General features: G+C 54.6%; 3 protein-coding genes across 3 annotated transcripts; all 3 read right to left on the reverse strand.

The window, feature by feature from the left end:
- Nucleotides 1–430: 430 nt before the first annotated feature.
- BO70DRAFT_361683 (uncharacterized protein) lies at nucleotides 431–1,860 on the reverse strand. The gene is made up of 4 exons (XM_025543098.1): nucleotides 1,433–1,860; nucleotides 1,203–1,325; nucleotides 979–1,104; nucleotides 431–914 (listed from the first exon to the last, which is right to left on the reverse strand). Exons 1-4 carry the CDS (start codon nucleotides 1,607–1,609, stop codon nucleotides 729–731), a joined length of 612 nt encoding a protein of 203 aa, XP_025400030.1. The 5' UTR covers nucleotides 1,610–1,860; the 3' UTR covers nucleotides 431–728.
- A 353-nt stretch (nucleotides 1,861–2,213) lies between these two features.
- BO70DRAFT_361684 (alpha-1,3-glucan synthase) lies at nucleotides 2,214–10,846 on the reverse strand. Its single transcript, XM_025543099.1, has 15 exons — nucleotides 10,130–10,846; nucleotides 9,901–10,076; nucleotides 9,615–9,843; nucleotides 9,065–9,546; nucleotides 8,705–8,997; nucleotides 8,121–8,655; nucleotides 7,625–8,069; nucleotides 5,347–7,559; nucleotides 5,248–5,289; nucleotides 4,033–5,191; nucleotides 3,806–3,976; nucleotides 3,597–3,747; nucleotides 3,234–3,535; nucleotides 2,808–3,168; nucleotides 2,214–2,726 (listed from the first exon to the last, which is right to left on the reverse strand). The coding sequence occupies exons 1-15, from the start codon at nucleotides 10,490–10,492 to the stop codon at nucleotides 2,458–2,460; spliced, it is 7,191 nt and encodes a 2,396-aa protein (XP_025400031.1). The 5' UTR covers nucleotides 10,493–10,846; the 3' UTR covers nucleotides 2,214–2,457.
- A 242-nt stretch (nucleotides 10,847–11,088) lies between these two features.
- BO70DRAFT_361685 (uncharacterized protein) lies at nucleotides 11,089–11,939 on the reverse strand. The gene has a single exon (XM_025543100.1). It carries the CDS (start codon nucleotides 11,605–11,607, stop codon nucleotides 11,392–11,394), a length of 216 nt encoding a protein of 71 aa, XP_025400032.1. The 5' UTR covers nucleotides 11,608–11,939; the 3' UTR covers nucleotides 11,089–11,391.
- Nucleotides 11,940–11,958: the final 19 nt, after the last annotated feature.

Raw genomic sequence — 11,958 nt, forward strand, 5'->3', positions numbered from 1 at the left:
CTACTCCTCTTCCATGTAGAATGAACAACAACTCATTCTCGACTTCCGACGCGAGAGTCATGTTTCCAGGCCAGGACCAACCAGACCCGGCACCAACAAATCAAACATGAGGGAATATATTCACCCCCCGCGATCGGCAATGCAAGTGGTAGTCGATCTTCGCATTAAGCGGGGCTAAGTACTAGTTCCCATGTTTATGCTTGCAGTCGCACGAACTCCTTGGTGCTTATAGGGCTGACTATCCCGGGTGACCGGAAGACCCTCGTTCTTCTGGACCCTGTACCACTACGCTGGGCCGCTGTGCAACATCAGTCCTGGAGCTGACTATATACAACACAATACAGCAGTAACACCAGGATAAAAAAAATCAAGTTCTTGTTATGACCAGTCAACACAACGGGGAGGCCAGAAGTGAGCAATGAAACTCAAGGAAGGATAGAGGTGGTTTGTGAGGTGATGCTATCTAACTATTATATACATAGGCTACATACAGGAAGCAGAGGAAGAGCCCCGTAAAGGCGAAGTCTAGTGACCCAAATAGTCAGTCATGTTATCACACCCCGACCGCAGTTCTGCAGCTGTTCAGTTGGTCTGCAACATGATTACCGAAAACAAAAAGCAAAAACATATGATACAAGTGATTGGCCAGTGATCATCCACCAATCCATTACTTTCCCAAGGATGTTGTACAGAATATACACGTGTATACGTAAGTGGGTCCCAATCGATCACGCAGCTTCGCGCATCATCCGTCTCGCATGAAGGGAAGTATTGCTGACCGAGCTGCTCCCGTAGAGATCAAACGCCCAGATAGCCTGATAGCAATGGGTATCGACCTCGGCTTTCTGATTGCTAGCCTGGGCGTTGTACGAGCCGTTGGCCGGGAAGAGGCCGATGATATTAAAGAAGTAGGCCTTGGGAGAAGTCAGCGTTCGTCGGTGTTGTCAGTCAGGGGGATGATTTGTTGGGAATACCCACATCTACGGCACTCTCCAAGATACGGACTTCGGAGGGAACCTCATACTTGGTCGCTTGATCGATCGACATGAGCTGGGCTGCGCTGGAGGAGAACGCGTCCATGAGTTCGAAGAGCGATTGGACGAACTAGATGGAGAGCACTGATTAATCAAGTCATTCATCGAGACTGGGGTGATGTGCTAGGATGAGGTCAGGTCAGGCGAGGTTGGGGCGGATCATCTCACATTCGAATATCCCTCATAGACAGCCTGCTCCTCCGTCTCATCGGTAATGGTGGGAGTGTTCGTCATGAACTCCACATTGGTGAGAACCTCGGTGACGATGGTGTTGATCTCGGTGTAGACGTCCTGGATATGCATGACTGATCAGACTGGATTGCTTGAGAGGTGTGTGTTATGTATGTATGGCGTGGCAGTATCACACTGCGCTGCTCGGGCCACAAAGTGCCACTTACACGCATCGGACCCGCGTCCGAGGTGGAATTAATCTCCAGCACCAGATCCTTGGCGGCGAACCCTTGCAACGCCATTTCATTCAGCGAGTTGGCGATTTCACCAGACGTCATCGACGCGACCGCCCAGTGCGCGTAGACGCAAAGGGCGACGAGGAAGGAGAAGAACCGGGCATACATGGCGGTAATGAGATGAACGAGAAACGACTGACTGTAAGCTGGTAGGCTGTAGATTAGGTAGTCAATTAACCACAAGCGTGTATTATCAGAAACAGTAGAATGAGCGAATACTGTTCCAACCAAGCCAATTGATAAAAGAGTGTGGTGTTGTTCTGAAAAGAGTGGCAGAAACAACGGAATTCAGGGGGTTCGGGCGACGCGACGCGGGATGCAGGAACGAAAGTGAAGAGAAGAAGATTTGGGCCTGCGAGGGCGACAGGCAGCGAGAAAAGCAGAGCGCCCCGGATTTAATTAGAGGCGGGGTTGAAATGGTCCGATCCCCTGGATAATTTCCATCACGGCCGCTTGGGGAATGGCCCCCTGGCGTCGCTGTCGTGTCTAGTCCCAAAGTAGGGCAGGCTGTATCGCCGGGTATGGACTTGTACCGCCACCGGCCCGGATGGGCAAACTTGGCTGAAGGGGACACCTTCTTCTGTATGAAGAGGCCCGTGAAGAGTGCAAATAGAGAAGTAGAACTGTGGGGTAGCGAGCTAGAAGGTAATCTACTCAAGTACTGTATTCCAGTCCATGATTAATGATCCATATGAGAATTAAGTTTATCCAGCTCGGTACCTAGCACGAACCAAGAAACCCATCATCGTCCCTCTCATGTACGTACGTATGTATGATATGATATGATACACCCCCCTCTCTCCCCCCCAAGCGCACAATCGATACAGCTTATATACCAAAATCAAGCAACAAAGACTCCAGAAAATGTCACAACAACTAAGATATCAACAAAAACAACCCCTGGAGAAAATTAAGGTAAAAACGCCGGCCGATGAAATATATCGCAGTAAATGTAATCACGGCTTCGAGAGCTGTTCCTTGCGATAGAAGAAGATGCAGAGCACGTTGATGGAGAGCATCAACAGCAGACAGACCCAGAAGTCGGCCTTTCCGAGGCCGGCCGCCACGCCGGCCGAGAAATCGGGGAAGACGTTGCCGGGGCCCAGCTTGTCTGGGGCGGTGGCACGGGCGAGGATGGTCGCGAAGGAACCGACCACTTGCGCGGCGAGAAGGGTGAAGGTGACGTGGAAGCGGGTCATGGTGTTGAGGAGGATCAATCCGAAGCCTGGATTTGTCGCGAGTCAGTATTCAATTCCACCCACTGTTGGTGTTGTTGTTGTTGTTGTTGGAAGAGGAAGAAACTCACCGACGCCCTGAAGACTATCCAACACCCCCAACCAGAGCCACAGTCCTCGACCAAGGATGGCTCCGGCAACGGGACTACCAGCCCAGGGAAGGTACGTGGCGATGTTGGAGGTGGCCCACAGCATCTGAGCCCACCGGGGGGCGCCCAGGCCGATGGCGAAGATCGGGATGAACCAGGCGTGTCTCTTGGACAGGATGTGGAAGATCCAGAGAGCTGCCGCCCAGACACCGATGAAGAAGACCAGGACCAGGATGACGATTTGCCACACCTTTGCGTGCTTGCTGGACCAGAGGTAGAGCCAGTTTCGTCCGTACGGTGCCGATAGCCAGTAGTTTGAGATGAACACCATGTAGAAGAACCACTTGAGGATAAAAGGGTCAGTACGAGAATCAGATTGTATGGAGCAGAAATCGGAGAGAGGCATACAAGAATAATGCGACGCCGGAAGAGCGACAGGTAGAATGTCGGCACCTGACCCGGCGTTTGTCGGTAATACGACGGGAGTCCAAAGAACACCAGGGCTCCCAGCAGCCACAGGAGACAGGCGAGGCCGACTCCGATACCGAGCAATGCGTTGGGGTTGGTCACGCTAAGGCTGAACTGCGTGCTGCCTTCTTGGTTGAGATTGGCCATCCAGCTACCCCAGTACCAAAGGAAACTGATGCACAGTTGCTGGCTGCCCTGGATGAGGGTGGCTCGGTAGATCCAAGAGCTAAGAGGTGCTCCACCTAGACAGCAAGGGTCCGGTCAGTTCCATATTCCTGAGAAAGGGTCCGTCTAATTGCTTACCTTCATCCCCGAAATTAAGGGCGAAGAAAATCGATCCACTCGAAGACGCAATCGAATAGAAGCCCGTTCCCACATTCTGGAGCCATGTCTGGGTCATGCTGTCCTGGACAGGACCAGCAACCCCGACAAATAGGAAGGCAATGCCGTACATCTGCGGATAATTAGACTGCAAGCTCGGAGCCAAGAGGGATGATCATGAGGGTACGTACCAAGAAAGGAATCGTCAACACATAGACCGAGGGAATCAGCCGGAAAGCCATCCACCACCCGATCGAAGAGACCAGATAGATGGACGCCAGAATATACAACTTCTCCGCCGTCTCACCGATCTGGCCATTCAGCAGTGTGATCTGATAGGAATTCAGAGCGAGGATTTGACCCTAAGGATCCTGTTAGTAGCCGGCTCGGAATATTGTACAATGCAAGGCCAACTCACGATAGCAAGAATCATAGAATAAACAGGCCAATCGCCAATCCTAATCAACATGAACCGCTTCAAGCCCGTCGGAGGGACATAATCCTTCGGGAGAAGAAACTGGCCATTGTTCAAGTCTCCGACAGGAGCAGTCATCCCCGGCGTCGGCGGCCGACTGGTATCATAGACCTTGAAGCGGAAGACAGACGGAGACGGGGACGGCAGAGGCGACTTGCCCAGCTTGACATCGCGGTATCGGTTGAACCAGTCCTTCTCGCTCTTCTCGATGAACTCCTCGATGCACAGCTGGTCCTCGGAGTTCTTGCCATTCAGGTCCACAAGCTTCTTCTCAAACTTATCCGCGTATTCGTGATTGGCGTCCGTGAAGAAGGGGTTGACTTTCTGGAGGTTGTAGTCTTGCTTTTCCTTGACAATGTCGTCGACGCTGACGAGGCTCATCATGGACGGGCTGAGGTTTCGTCGTCCCAGCAGACCGTCTTCTGGTCCGGGACCGAGGGAAGGGGTGCTGGCGCCGGAATTGGCGTTGGCGAACTGAGGCGAAGGATACGAGGGACGCGAGAGAGACAGCGATGGACGGGCACTGGAGTCTTCCTGGCCGCCTAGCATGTGTTCGAGGATCTCTCCGTCGTTGGAGAAGGTGTACACGACTCGAGGGCCTGCGCGGGGGGTGGAAGACAAGGGTCTGCGGCGTGTCTCGGTGTCGGTCTCAGGGTCGCCGCTGGAGACGACGAGGCTGGAAGGCAGGTTGACCGGCAGCGAGGCATTGTGGCTATGGCCCAGTCGAGGTCCAACTTGCCTCTGGTCGCTGGTGATCGGTCGGCTGGGCGAGTTCGAGATGGTCGAGCTGCGAGATCGGCTGTGTTCGCGGCTGGCGTTGGAGCTGGACGGGCGTCCACCGTTGCCAATGCTGTCGGGGGCAGGGGGCGTGCTGATGCCGGATATTCTCCATGAGCTGCGGTAGTTGCGTTTCGAGTATTTCGTGTGCTTGTCTATCGACGTGCTTTGGAGGATGCCGAGATCTTCAACCCATTGGGCGACGGGGAATCGCTGCTTGCCGGATCGTGCGCGCATCATCGCGCGTGTCTCTTGGGAGGATCGCAGAGCGTCGTTGATAGCGAGCTTGAACTGGTGGGTGAGATGCTTGGTGGTCATTGACTCGCTGGGATGTGTCAGTTGCTGGGTTATGCGTATCATCGCAGGGAGAAAGAAACTCACATCGTGTACCACCATCCAGGCATCTGTCCAAGACCACCGACGCTACAGACACATATGTTAGAATTGAAGAATCATACCAAGCGTCAAGTCAGATCTTACCGCGAACCCACGCCCAACGCGCCCTTCCGACCGAACTCAACAGCCACCAACCCAAACGGTTCATCGCGCGAAGGAATCAACGCAAACTCAGCACCACTGAAGATAAACGGAGGCAGCGCCGTGAACTCTGGTTTCGAGAAGACCCGTTCGGGATAGAGCTCCATCAGCCTATTCAACTTCAACGCCGCGAACCGTCCATACAGATCAATGACGGGCCCAATGCACATCAACTGGACCTTGGGATGGGCATCGAGAATGGAGGGAAAGATATCCGCAATCAAATCCACGCCCTTCTGCATGGACCAACGGCCCACAAAGACAAACAGCTGAGCCTCGGGATCAACATTAAGCCCAGCCCACTCCTGCGCCTGTCTCTTCAACGGCGCACGACTCGCCTCAAACTCCGCGTCGATGGTGATCTCCTCCAGGTTATTGTTCGCATTATTATCCCACTCCGCGATGTCAGACGGGTCCGGGTTCGGGAGGGCGCCGATGCTCTTGAGGCCCCAGAAAATAGGGTATCGGACGTATGATCTCTTGCCGTATTTCTTTGAGACACCGACGGCGCCGAATCCGTTCTGGTGGATTTTGAGGTAGTTGGCGGCGCAGTGCAGCAGGTTGAACACGTCGCCGAACTGCACGTATTTCTTCACCACGGCCGGGTCGAGGTTGAAGACTCGGCAGACCTCTTGGCTTTGCTGTGCGTTTTGCATGGGCCAGAGGCCTTGGAATTCCGCGTTGTGGAGAGACAGGCAGCATGGGATTGTCTGGGGGAGGAGATAGAGGGGTGCGGCGGCGCCGTGATAGTCGTTGATGTGATAGAGATCGATGCCCGGGAACCGTTTGATGGCTTCGGCGATGCATTGGTTCCAGGCAGAGTAGAAGATAGCGGAGTCCAGATCATCCATGCGGGCTGGATAGGGGTCGGTTTTGCTTTGGGCCCGGAAGACAGGTGCGTCTAGCAAGACGTATGTGATATTGTGCAGACGGTGGTACTGGACGTCGACCTGGTAGTTATTCCCAAGGACAGTGACCACCATCGGCTCACGGGGATCGTCCCTAGGGTAATCGACGCCTCCGACGCAGGGCACCACCCAGATGAGGTCTTGGTGAGTCAGATTCTTGCCCATCAGCTGGGCCATCACGCCCAGTCCGCCGATCTTGATCTTGATGGCCCAATCTTCGATGTCGTATTCCATGGTGGCGATGAGCACGGTCCGTCGTCGGGTGTTCATCATCGCGCCGATGACACCGCCGCTTTCGGATATGGACGGGCTCACGGAAGTCGGACCAGATCCGGGATTTGCTTCTTTCTCATTCGAAGCACCGGTGACCTTCTGGAAGACGTTCAGCAGTGGAGCGAGACTTGACCGCTTCTCCGTGACGCCGATCTGGTTGAACTTGACCTGATAGAAAGCCTTGAGGTAGATATACACGGCGCCGACCGCGGACACGACAGGGAGAACAGCCAGCAGGATGAAGAGGGCCAGCTGGATCCATCTCGATCCAGTGGGGGTGGCATAGACCCTCAGATTGCCATCATCCACCGAGAGCACGAACGCAAGATAGGGCGAAGGAGGCGGGATAGTAACATTGAACACATTGTTCAGCAGGGTAACTGGCGGAACCTGATCCAGCACATGGTCGCCATCGATATCCCCAAACACCTGCGTCTGATCAGGGAGGCCATCCCCATTGATGCCCCAGGCATTGAACGCCACCTGCACGGGCCATTCGCCCATAAAGTGGATTTCCCACTGGCCAGTGACATTGCTGAGCTCCATTTGGTTCAGGTATCCCGCATCGTATCCAAACTGATTGAACTCGCCCTCGATCCAGAGGTTGGGGAAGCGACGGGGCGGCTTGTATTGCCAGTTGGAGTCGCCATGCAGCCAGTGGTCGCTACTTCCGGCCAGCTTGCTCCAGTATTGGGCAAGGATGTGCTCACCCTCCCAGGCCTGTTTGGCGGTTCCGGTCCAGTTCTTGCCGGGGATCGACGTGTTGAAGCCCGTGTAGGTCATCCAGGAACTGAACGTGGCGCCGAAGTCGAGCGAGTAGCGCCACATATCTGCGCCAGGGGCGTGGGGGGTCACGGATAAGGGTAGGTCTGCGGATGGGGTTTCGAACAGAAGTGAGCGACTGTAGTTGGCTATCTGGGGCCAGACGATTGGGTTGGTTGTCTCTCCGATGCGGAAAAGGAAGTGGTCGGTGGACTGTTCGAGTCAGTCAGTCTTTCAACTTTGCCTGTCTGGATAAGTGAGAATGGAAATGTACTCACGCCTGTGGATGAATTCCCATTCGCAGTGGTCACGTTGCTAACGGTGACTCTGTGAACCCCGGGATAGACGTTGGACAGTTCGATCTCGTAGCTGAAGACACTGGTAAGTGCACCGGGCCATGTCGCCACCTCAGTCTCCGCGAACGAACTACAGGAGGCTGTGGTTGTGTTGATTACAGCACTCTCGTCGTTGAGGGCTTTGGACGTGATGGTCAGCGAGTTGGTGATTTGGCTGCAGTTCATCTCCTGAGAGAAATTGAAGCCAATTCGCACTGTGTCTCCGGTGGTCTCCTGGGAGAGAAGACGGGCGTCGTGTCCAGGGGTAAAGCCGGTGATGTATGGGGAAGGCTGCACGAATTTATCCTTCGGGACGAAGGCTTTAAAGCCCCAAGCCGGGATAGTAAGATTCGGATAACACCCGTTGGGGAGGTCAGACCCTTCGAACCTGCTCGTAGTCAGTAATAGTCATTGATCTTCGCATAGCGATCATTCATACCCAAGCGCCACCGAGCTGTTCACCAGCGTGAACTCATCGAACGGGGGAAACATGTTCTTGACGGTGGTTCCGGTCGGGAACGGCGAGATCAAGGCATCCTTATCGCTGCTGCAGTTGAATTGGTGATTGACCGTCTTGTTGTCATTCGAGTACACGAGCCAGACACTCTGATTACCCTGGCCCTGGCCATCGAAGTTCTGCAGGTCCGCAAAGCGGGACCTCAGCACACTCCACATCCCCGTCTCTGTCGGTGTCCCATTGCTGCCTGGAAGATAGATGTCAAAAGTCTGGTTGGAAAGTTGCTGCAGATACCAGCCATCGTTCAGAACGGGGAAGTTCTGACGCATCTCGAACATCATTTTAATGAGACCGCGCACGGGGTGGGACGGATCTCGGTGGTCGAGGCTAACGGAATTATCTTCACAGCCGGTGAGGGCGCGGTCGAGCGGGAAGTCGAAGTATTTGTCGGATCCAAGCTTGTAGCATCCGTGAAGCTGCCATGCTTGAGAGGATGTCATGGGCCCGCGACCGAAGACTATGGAGAGTGAGCGGTTGGATAGCAGGCTGGGAGGTGGAGATCATACTATAGTTATTGGCCTGGTTGTCCAGTACGTAGAAATCCTGCTCCTCACCCCAGGAGAGAATGGGGATTCCCGGCATGACCAGCGAAGCGACATACAGTCCCAGATTCTGCTTGTGGGTGCCGTTCTGGATTGCCGGCCACCTGAAAACGTCCTGATTCGTGACGCCGAACAGGTGACGAGGGTCGAACTTGCCGGTGTTCGTGTTGACCATGTCATTGGTCGTGACAAGACCATTCCAGGTTTCCACGAAGTTGACCGGTGGGTCGCCTTCGGCGGCGTACTCACCGTCCAGACTGCACATAGAGATGTCAGCTTGAGTCAGGCGAAAGGGAAGTGGGTGAGTGGGACGGAGGAACTAACCCTAGAAACCGGCTCAGGGCACGATACAGCGTGTAATGGAACGCCGCACCGTCCAAGGCGGATTGCGCCGCAGGTCGCAAGAAGAGATCCGCATACGCTTTGTCTGTCTTGTTGGTCATCATAAAGGCCTCGGTGAGGTTATTGATGGTCTGATTTGTCTGGTGACCGCGACCGACGTAGAGCGAGCCAAAGGAGTTCCCCGACACGATCTCTCCGGGGATGTAGAAATTGTCCTTGCCCAGCTGCTGGGCGCATTCGCGGATGGACTCGGACCACTCGCCCAGAGAGTCCAGGGTCACTTGAAGGGCCTTGTCGACGCGGAATCCATCGATGTCAAGCATGGTGATGGTCAGACACGAGAAGTGCTTGATCTTGGCCAGGACATCCGGTCGCCATGCGCGCAGACGATCCTGGACGTAGGCAAATTTGGCAATTTGCCCTTCCCATTCGGTGTAGTTTCCGAAGGCGCCAACTTCTCCATACTATCATAGGCGATCAGCCATGCCCAGCACCAGAAAGAGACATAGAGAGAAGGGGAGAGGGGGGGTACCTGATCCAATTCGCTATACCGACATGAAGTGCCGAGGGTTGTGGTAGTCAGGCCGGTTCCGTCATCGTCCCAGAATCGCGGATACTCCCAGGGGCATTCAGCCTCGATTTGATTTCCAGGCTGGAAGTCCCAGTACCGACGGTCATACTTCCATACATAGTCGTACTCATTAGGGTTGATCGGCGCGGACCGGTTCAAGTAACCCTGAAAGCCGACAAGATCGCCCATTCTACGCGATCACAGTTAGCAGATGACCTTGGGATTTGCGCAGATTGATCCTACGTACGTCCCAAAGGTATTATCGAGAAGAATATAAAGCCCGCGCTGATGCGCCTCGGATATCATTGTGCGCCAGTCCTCGATCGAACCATAGTGATGGTCCATCAGCGTCAGGTCCAGCGGGGAGTATCCATCTGCGCCCCAGGGCCAGTTGATGTACGGTGTTCCGGCAAGATAGATGCCCTAGACCATGGTCAGTATGCTGTGTTTAAGTTCCCTCCGAGGCAAAAAGTCACCTTGATCCCCATTCCCTGAAGATAATCAAAGATATCAACCAAACCGAGAACGTCGCCGCCATGGCGGAACTGATTGGAGGTAAGGATGTGTTCCCACTGCGTGCCATTCGCGTCATCGTTAGTCGGGTCACCGTTGACGATTCGGTCGAGGAAGATGGTGTAGAAGGGGAATCGCCAGTTGTCTGGAGAGGGGGTGTACGAGTGGTCATCCCACTGGCCGGAGTAGTCCAGGGGGTCTGTCGCAGTCTGATTTGTATTGAGGTTCCAGTCGGCTTCCTCATCGAGGTATGGCAGGGATTGCGCAATCCGGGCGCATAGTGCGACGACGGAAAGAGAACGAGCGAGGGAAGTGAGCAGCTTCATTCTGCACAGTGAATGCCACTATAGTGACATCCACGCAGCACCGTGCTTGAGCCTCAACTGCGGAAGCACGGTTAGGATTAGGAAATTAAGCAACAACCCCAGCCAGAACCAAACACCAAGAAAGAACAACAACACAATGCATACACACCAGAAAAGAAGGAATATCTCCCAGACTCAGAGATGGCTGGAAAGAATCATCGGGCACAGAGGGGCAAAGAGAAGCACGTCAAAGATAACGAACACTCCGGAGCAATAACGCAAACCACCGTCCAGCATATGCAGTGGCCCCGAGTGAGGCGGTCGAGCCGTGCGTCTGTCTGTTCGTCCGGCCGTCACTAATTTTGGACACTGGAAGCTGGAAGCTGGAATGCGGACACCACGCCGTATTTGGTGGGCCTCGAGCCATGTCGTTATCCCGACCAGTCACTCCATCGGGAAACCAACTTCAGCTTTAGTCAACCACGCCACCTGGCTCGGGCCTCGAGACAGGGTTCCAGGCCCAAGCCGGAAGGCTCATGTCTCAGAGGGAGCTAATCTGACATGCATCCATGTAGGTCCGTCGGAGTGGTCTAAAGGCTGACCAAGTATAAAAAGTGGGTCATTATGAGGCCTCATAAGCCTCTCCGGCGAGCGGTCCTCCGTACAGCTCACGCAAAGTGAGCACTCATTTGGGGGGGAGAATGATTCATCCAGGTGTGTCTGAGTGAGAGTGTGTGTGTATGTGTGTGGACGGACGACCAGGGGGGCAAAAGGCAAACAAGCAATGCCTGACCTGACTGACCCCCCCGTCTCAGCCTCAGGCCTTGGAAGCCCGAAGGCTGACCGCATCACAGGGCTAGAACGGGTGGACTGAGATGTACTGTCCTGGGCTGGGCTGTCTAGCTTCTCCTGTCTGTCTATCAGGATTCAGGAGATCGTCGAGCTACACCGCTCCCAAAGGCCTCAAAGGGTTCCATAGCCCACCCTGACCGCGAGTCGAACACCTGGGGGCGGGGTATGTGGGTATCCCGGGGCTCCCCATCGCCTCCCAACAGAAGCAAGTAGATAGGTACTCCGTACAACAGTCGAAAAGACGGAAGTGATAGCGAATTCCGAAGAAAAGCCCCGCCCTGCATGGCGGCCGGAGCCCTCGTAAGTATGTAGGCGAGGTGGGCCACGTACCCGGCAGCGGAGGACAGCCACCCAGCCACCCAGCCACAATCGCAGTTCTGTCAGTCAGTAAGTATATCTATCTATCGGTAGGCCCGGTGGTTGGACATGATGGCGTCCGTTCATCCATCGGGTCGGGGATTGCCGCAAGGGTGAGCTTTGCGCAGAGATCGGGAGATAACCCCTCGCTGATCCTGTACCTGTAATATAAGCCCGATCGGATCGGCTAGCATGGAGGATTGGAAGAATGCTGGTGGTGCTGACAGAGGGGAAGATAGAGAGACACGTAGGACACGTCATCCGTCGATACATGGAGT

The sequence above is a fragment of the Aspergillus heteromorphus genome (genome assembly GCF_003184545.1).
Source record: "Aspergillus heteromorphus CBS 117.55 chromosome Unknown BO70scaffold_10, whole genome shotgun sequence".
Lineage (NCBI taxonomy): Eukaryota > Fungi > Ascomycota > Eurotiomycetes > Eurotiales > Aspergillaceae > Aspergillus > Aspergillus heteromorphus.

Excerpts from the sequence above, each read along its gene's own strand:
- BO70DRAFT_361685 (XM_025543100.1), bottom strand. The coding sequence starts at position 11,607 with ATGCAGGGCGGGGCTTTTCTTCGGAATTCGCTATCACTTCCGTCTTTT.
- BO70DRAFT_361684 (XM_025543099.1), bottom strand. The coding sequence starts at position 10,492 with ATGAAGCTGCTCACTTCCCTCGCTCGTTCTCTTTCCGTCGTCGCACTA. Across the intron at positions 8,656-8,704 it reads CAACCAGGCCAATAACTATA|TCTTCGGTCGCGGGCCCATG; the intron begins GTATGATCTCCA and ends CACTCTCCATAG. Across the intron at positions 3,748-3,805 it reads TGTTGACGATTCCTTTCTTG|ATGTACGGCATTGCCTTCCT; the intron begins GTACGTACCCTC and ends AATTATCCGCAG.
- BO70DRAFT_361683 (XM_025543098.1), bottom strand. The coding sequence starts at position 1,609 with ATGTATGCCCGGTTCTTCTCCTTCCTCGTCGCCCTTTGCGTCTACGCG. Across the intron at positions 1,326-1,432 it reads CGGACGCGGGTCCGATGCGT|GACGTCTACACCGAGATCAA; the intron begins GTAAGTGGCACT and ends ATGCATATCCAG. Across the intron at positions 1,105-1,202 it reads TCTATGAGGGATATTCGAAT|TTCGTCCAATCGCTCTTCGA; the intron begins GTGAGATGATCC and ends CTCTCCATCTAG.